General features: G+C 62.9%; 1 protein-coding gene across 1 annotated transcript; it reads left to right on the top strand.

Moving 5' to 3' along the window:
• Window positions 1-271: 271 nt before the first annotated feature.
• SLC29A4 (solute carrier family 29 member 4) lies at window positions 272-6,667 on the top strand (the record flags this gene model as incomplete). Its single annotated transcript, XM_082490492.1, has 11 exons — window positions 272-300; window positions 2,615-2,784; window positions 3,476-3,607; window positions 3,725-3,838; window positions 3,919-4,047; window positions 4,548-4,622; window positions 5,025-5,290; window positions 5,382-5,517; window positions 5,747-5,934; window positions 6,209-6,449; window positions 6,525-6,667. 11 exons carry the CDS (start codon window positions 272-274, stop codon window positions 6,665-6,667), a joined length of 1,623 nt encoding a protein of 540 aa, XP_082346618.1.
• Window positions 6,668-7,159: the final 492 nt, after the last annotated feature.

Genomic DNA, 7,159 nt, shown 5'->3' with positions numbered 1-7,159 from the left:
CCCCCGGGAGGGGCCGGGGGATGGTGGGGGGAGCGGAGGAGGAGTGAAGGGGAGGCGGGAGGATGCGGGGAGGGGGGAGGCAGGGCCGGGGCCGCCTCTGCTCCTCGCTCGCAGCCGCCGCACTCGCTGCCCGGCCTCCCTCCGGCTCCGCTCCGCCCCCCCCCACTCAACCCCCCCACCCCCTTTCCCGTTCCCCCCCCGGAGGAGGCTCCGGCATGGCGGGGCCGGGGAGCGGCGGCCGCCGGTGCTGAGCGGGGCGGGGGCAGCGCCGATGCCGCAGAGCCGCCGCGGCGGAGGGAGGTAAGAGCCGCCGCCGACCTGTTGGGCACCGCCGGTGTGCGGGAAGGGCGGGGGGGGGGAGTGGGGAAAGGGGAGACCACCACCCCACCCCGAGCCCCCCCTGCCCTCCCCGGCTCCCGAGCATCCTCCCCCGGGCGCGGCCGGGGCCGTGTCGCCCCCCCCCCCCCGCATCCCCCCCCCGAGGTGCTGCTTCTCCTTCAGCCCGAGGACGGGGGAGCGTTATTGAATTCCCCCTCTTTATCTTTATCACAACTTGGCTGCTTGCGAGATGTCGGGGGGGGGGGTGGGGGACACCTTTTTGCCACAGCAAAAATCGTTTCTCTGCCCCGACGGGGTGGGGGTCAGCGCTGCGCGGGGGTCCCCCAGCACCGGGGTGCAACGGGGCTGGGGTGCCCCCTTCTTACCCGGCCCTGAGGGTGCCCTGTCCCTGGGTGAGACCTCCCACCGTGATGGGGGACCCCCCTTCCGTCCCCACTTGGGTCCGGAGGGGGGGGGGCACAGGGCCCGAGTGTCCTCCCACCACCACCACAGTATAGACGGGTGTAAATCCAAAGGGAGGGGAAAATCCGATTTACCGCGGCGCAGGGATGCTGGGAGCCGGGGAGGCAGGTGGGTGCTGGGGGGGCTGGTCCAGCACCGTGGCTGTGCAGCGCATCCCGCTTTGCTCCCGGCCCCCCAAAGAAGTTTGGGCTCCAGTAGGTACGGAAGCGTTTCCAGCCAGCATGTTCTCCAGCTGGGATCTCTACTACTGGAAAAAAAACAAAAAAAAACAAAAAAAAACCAACAACAAAAAAAAAACAAAACCAAAACCCAAACAACCCTGCAACAGGCTTTCCCGGCATCCCGGGAGATGCTTCCCACTGGGTTTTATTGCCTGGGGTAGCACCAGGCGCAGGAGGGTGCTCGATGGAGGGGATCGCAGCCAACTCCGCCGTGAGCAATGGGATGGAGCGGTGTCCCCAGCCAAAAAGCGTCCCGCTGGGTTGTTCTACCCGCGGTGCTCGGGGGTGGGGTGAGGGGTCTTGGGGCCCACCCCGGCGTGGTGCAGGGTGGGGACCCCAGCCCAGCCCCAGCCAGGCCCCCGCCAGCGCTGTGGCCTCAGCGGAGCCGTGGGGTCGTGGCAGCGCTGCTCTGTGCCACCAGCCCCTGCCAGCGAGCAGATGCATTTTAGGCTCCAGGATTGTGCTCGCAGGGTCTTGTGGGCACCACGTTTGCCACCCACCCCAGGGACACCACCCCCAGCATCCCCCCACCCACCCACCCTGGCACAGCTGGGGAGATGCAGGAACACCTCTCGGCTCCTGCAAATGCCACGTCTGGCAGAGAGACCAGAGAAATCACTGTCATTGATTTTTTCCTCCCTTGCCTGCCTCAACCTGCTGCCTTGGAGGAGATTTTCCCCCCCTCAAACCCCCCCAAATCCCCCCCTCCCCGGCTGGGTGGTCCGCGGGCACGGAGGCAGGCTGGCATCTAGCGACTGGCGCTGGTAATACAGAGTGGACCCCCCCCTGCTGCCCCCCAGGGCCTGGGCTGGGATGGCCCCAGAGGGAGGAACCGTGGGTTTGGTGGCTCTGGTGGGGGGTCGCTGGAGGATGTCAGGTGTTTTGGGAGCTCGTTTTGGGATGCATTTGGTACAAACCCTCTCGGGCAGCTCTCGGGGTCTCTCCGGTGGCTCTCTGAGCACCTCCCTGCTGTGCCACAGCCCCTCGGAGAAGCAGATGTGAAATGCTCACCTTAAAAGCCAGGTCGCATCCCATCTTCTGCCTGAAAAGGCTGCAGGAGTGTGTCTGTCCAGGCCCGTGGCTCTGCCCCCGCCCCGGGCAGCAGAGATGCTGAAAAGGGGCATAAACCAGCGTAAGCGGGTGCTGCCTGCGGAGAGAAAGGGCTTCTCAAGGCAGCCGGGATCTTCCTCAGCAACCACCCACCATGAGTGGATTTCACCCATTAATTTCTCTAATTGCTTTTGGAAATCGCAGCGGCGTTTGGCACTGGTAGCATCCCAGTGAGGTGCTGAGCCAGGCTGGGGCGAGCGCTGTGCCTCGGGGGTGGCTCATGTGAATCATCGCCCCGATCACCGCTCACCACCCCAAATCCGAACTCCTACCCGGTGAGTCGAGGGACCCCGCTCTCCTCGCGGAGAGCATCTTTCCAGGTGGAAAAAACATAGGAGCTGCAGCAGCATGGTGGGGTGGCGAAGGCTCAGGGCCAGCCAGCTGCCATCCGTCCCTCGCAGACCCCGGGCATCACGTGGGGGACGATCCGCAGGGGGACACAGGAGCTGTGCCCCAGGGGGTGTCACCATTCTCCCTCCCAGGTTGGCCACGATGGGCTCGGTGGGAGCTGAGCGCTTCAAGGAGCTGAGCCCGGCGGGGACGCCGGAGGGCAACGTGGTGATGAGCTTCAGCTTCGACAGCTACCAGCTGGAGGAGGACGAGCTGCAGCGGGGCAGCCAGGCCAAGGGTGTCCTCACCTTCATGGAGCCCGGTGAGGGCAGGCACGGCCCCGACCCACAGCCGGGAGCCGGCTTCCCTGCTGGTTTCCCACCCATTTAGGAGCTCCCTGGGATGGGTTTAATAGCCACAAATGGCCTAAAATACCATGAAATTACCTAATGCCTTTTTTTGGACCTGTTTGTACCCACGTGAGCCGCACAGCATCCCGTGGCAGCGGGCTCCGCAGGTTGGCAAAGCGTTGGGGGTTCATGCCCTGGCTCTGCTGCCTGGCTCACCCCGAACCCGCAGCGTTTCCCGTGCCGGGCTCAGGGATGCTCCTGGGATTTACTCCAGTCCCGCTCCACATCCCGGGACAGCCCTGTCCACCTCCGCACCCCTCCAACCCCTCCTGCACCTTGACTCTGGCCGTTACCTCCGCTGCCCGGCACTCAGGTTATTTGCCTGCTGTTAAAACTCATCAGCCCCCGAAGCCCCGGTGTTTGCCCACCTCCTGGGTCTCCAGAGAAATGCCTTTATTTAGGGAAGGGGTTTCTCGGGACTGGGGCCGTTTATTCATGAGAGCTGCGGGGCGCTGGGCTGCTCGCTGTAGGTGCCCTCCTCATTTGCCATAAAGGATGGGGAAGCACCATTTGTCGCTCCATGGCTGGGGTCTGCTGCAGGTCCCATGGGTGCAGCAGTGCCACTGTCATGTCTTTTTCTCTTTCTTTCCCCTTTTGGGGCAGTTTCTGAGGATCCCGAGCCTCAGGATCGATATCATGGGATTTACTTTGCCATGCTGCTGGCCGGGGTGGGATTTCTTCTGCCATACAACAGCTTTATCACTGATGTGGACTATCTGCACCATAAATACCCAGGTAGGTCTCCAGCAGCTGCAGCACTTCCCAGTCACCCCAACCCTGGGGAGAGCTCAGCGCTGCTTCCAGGGGAGCCGGGACCCCCACCACCCCCCATCACCTGCCTCTCCTCCACAGGGACCTCCATCGTCTTTGACATGAGCCTCACCTACATCCTAGTGGCCTTGGTGGCCGTCATCCTCAACAACGCGCTGGTGGAGCTGCTAAGCTTGCACACCCGGATCTCTGTGGGTGAGTGGGGGTCCCCACAGCCTCCAGCAGCACCGACCCCATGTTGCCCCCCCCCACCCGCCTCCATCTCCCACCCGCAGGGTACCTCTTCGCCCTGGGGCCTCTGCTCTTCGTCAGCATCTGTGACGTCTGGCTGGAGCTCTTCACCCGCAGGCAAGCCTACGCCATCAACCTGGTGGCCGTCGGGGTGGTGGCCTTTGGCTGCACAGGTATGCGGGACAGCAGCTGACGCTGGGGCAAGCACAACCCTTCAGATAGGGGTGGGAACACAACCCCATCCCCAAGAGCCGTGGTCTCCTGGGACAACCTCTTGCTCCGATCCCTATAAGCTAACCCTCGTGTCCCTGCCCCATCCCCTCCACCTCTGTCCAGGCACAGTGGGACTGGACGGGGACACCAGCACCAAACCGTGTATCGGTCCCCGACACCACGATGGCTTTGCCATTTTGGTCACCATGGTGGTTTCCCAAGCCCCTGTACCTGGTGGCCACTCTTGGTGGGACCAGCCATGGTGGGGCATCCAGGAAGGGCAACAAGCCCCCCCACTTTTGGGGCAAAAAGGCTTTGGGAGCTGCGTTGGCTGTTCAGGGAGGGTACAGATCCTGGGTGGCATGGCATGTGGGCCCCCACTGGGGTTTCTTCCCCCCTACCCGGCATTTCGGCTGCAGCAATAATCCCTCCTTCTCCCCTCGGCGCATCTCTCCTGAAGTGCAGCAATCCAGCTTCTACGGCTACACGGGGCTGCTGCCCAAGCGCTACACACAGGGGGTGATGACGGGCGAGAGTAAGTACCTGCGTCCGTGTCCGTGTTCGACCGTGGGGGCTCACTCATGGGGGGACAACCCTCCTCTACTGTCTCCCAGGGCCCCGGCGACTCACACCCGGGGCCCCACTGTCCCCAGCACAGCCTGGCCAGGTTGCCAGCAGATCAGGAACACCCCAGGGTGCTTCCCAGCAAACCAGGGTGTTTAATGGTTTGCAGGTCACTTGCAAGACCCACTGCACGCTGACGTGCCAAGCTGGGGGTGGGGGTGTCTGCTGGGACCTGGCTCCACTGCCCCAAAAAACACTGCTTGTAGCTACTTCACACCTGGAGGCATCGCCTCCATACGGTGCGGGGATGCTGGGGGTCCCCGAGCCACGGGGTCAACACGACCCGGTGCCAATAACTCTCCCACGCCACCAGGCACCGCTGGGGTCATCATCTCACTCAGCCGCATCTTCACCAAGCTGCTGCTGTCGGATGAGAAGGAGAATACGGTCATCTTCTTCTTCATCTCCATTGGCATGGAGCTGACGTGCTTCATCCTCCACCTCCTGGTGAAGCGCACCCGCTTCGTCCGCTACTACACCACCTGCTCCCGCAAGGGTGTCCCCGAGCCTCGGGGGGCTGGTGACCACGGGACAGGCTACCGCATCCACCACGATGTCACCGCCGAGGATGTCCGATTTGTAAGCCAAGGGCAGGTTTCCTTGATGCTCCCTGGGGTGTCTCTCTCCCCACTGGCCCTCAGCACTGGTGTCTCTTCTCTCCCCCATGCAGGAGAACCGATCACGGGGGCAGCTGAGCTCCCCCCGGGGCAGCCCAGGCCCCGAAGCCGAGCTGGCCGGCAGCGGCACCTACATGCGCTTTGATGTCCCTCGGCCCAAGATCAAGAGGAGCTGGCCCAGCTTCAGAGGTGGGTGGTGGGCTCAGGGGAGGGGGGGGGGTTGAGCCAATTTTGCAGCATTGTGGGGCAGAAGGAGCGATCAGTGGCGTAGGGCTTTGGGGAAGGGTCGTCCCTTCTCAATGCACCCAAAACCACGGGGCAATCACGTCTTTGGAAGCCACTGTTGGGGTGCGGGCAAGACTTTCTGCAAGGGTAGGGCTGTGGGTTTTGGCTGAGCCGTGCTGCCCGTACCTGCCAGACATGCTGCTCCACCGCTACGTCGTGTCCCGGCTCATCTGGGCCTACATGCTCTCCATCGCCATGACCTACTTCATCACACTGTGCCTCTTTCCCGGGCTGGAGTCAGAGATCCACAACTGCACGCTGGGGGAATGGCTCCCCATCCTCATCATGGCCATCTTCAACCTCTCCGACTTCGTCGGCAAGGTAGGAGAGAGGTCTACTCCAACGCGGTGGGGCGGATGCGTCCCTTCCACCATGCCTCCTTTTTGTGCCCTCTTTCAAAGCTGCTTGGCTCTGCTAGGGGCGATCTCCACCCCATGGGTATCTAAATAGTGTAAGGTTGCTCACTGGCATGGCTGAGGTTGGGCTCCTGCAGCAGATGGACTTGCCACCATCTCATCTTCTCCTTGCTGCCCCATTTTGGGCACCATGTTGCCCTTCCCAGTCTCCACAGCGTGGTCTCTGCCCCTCGCTGCAGATCCTGGCTGCCCTGCCCTATGACTGGAGAGGGACCCACCTCCTCATCTACTCCTGCCTCCGCGTGGTCTTCATCCCCCTCTTCATCATGTGCGTCTACCCCAATGGGAAGCCCACCTTTGGCCACCCTGCCTGGCCCTGCATCTTTTCTCTCCTCATGGGCATCACCAACGGCTACTTCGGCAGTGTCCCCATGATCCTGGCTGCTGGGAAAGTGAGCCCTGAGCAGCGGGAGCTGGCAGGTAGGACCAAGCCCTCCCAGGGACCCCCACGTGGGGTGGCCAGAGCGCCCTGACACCCTGTGTCCCTTCCTGCAGGGAACACCATGACCGTGTCCTACATGACAGGCTTAACACTGGGCTCGGCCGTGGCGTATTTTGCCTACAGCCTCACCAGTACGTCCCACAGTACCTGTTTCTACACCGAAACCTCCAACGGCTCTTTTACATCAGGGTACTGAGACCCGGGGCGGGGCGACGGGGACAAGATGGGACCTGCTTCCCACCATGGTCCCCACCGCCCCGCTTGGCCCATGTCCCTCCTTGGGGAGGGAGCCCAGAGCCAGAAAACTGCTTCTCAGCGGACAGGGACCGGTATGCCGTTGGCATGGGGCCGTCACATCCCAAAACGGCCCGTGCTGCCCAGCCAGGGCCAATTTTTGGGGTGACATGCCCCCCACCCCAGGGGACAGTCCCATTGCTCTTGGGGGGCTTCCCATCAGTGACGTGCAGCTCTCTGGTGGGGAGGGGAGGGGGGTCTTCTCCTGTTTGAGCCAAGCCATTGCCAGGAGGAAGAAAATACTGCCAAATCCCAAGGGGAATAGGAGCAGCGCTGGGGAGGAGGGTGACAGAGGTCCGGTGAAGAGGAGGAGCAAGAGAGGAAGGAATTGCTCCATCAGGTCCTGGTGGGTCTCAGCTTTCATTGATGGTGCTGCAGGTTTTCACCAAGAATG

Source organism: Vanellus vanellus (genome assembly GCF_965231255.1).
Source record: "Vanellus vanellus genome assembly, chromosome: 14".
In the NCBI taxonomy this organism is placed as follows: Eukaryota; Metazoa; Chordata; class Aves; order Charadriiformes; family Charadriidae; genus Vanellus; species Vanellus vanellus.
Note: the sequence above shows the minus strand (reverse complement) of the source record. Positions and strands in the feature narration are given on the sequence as shown.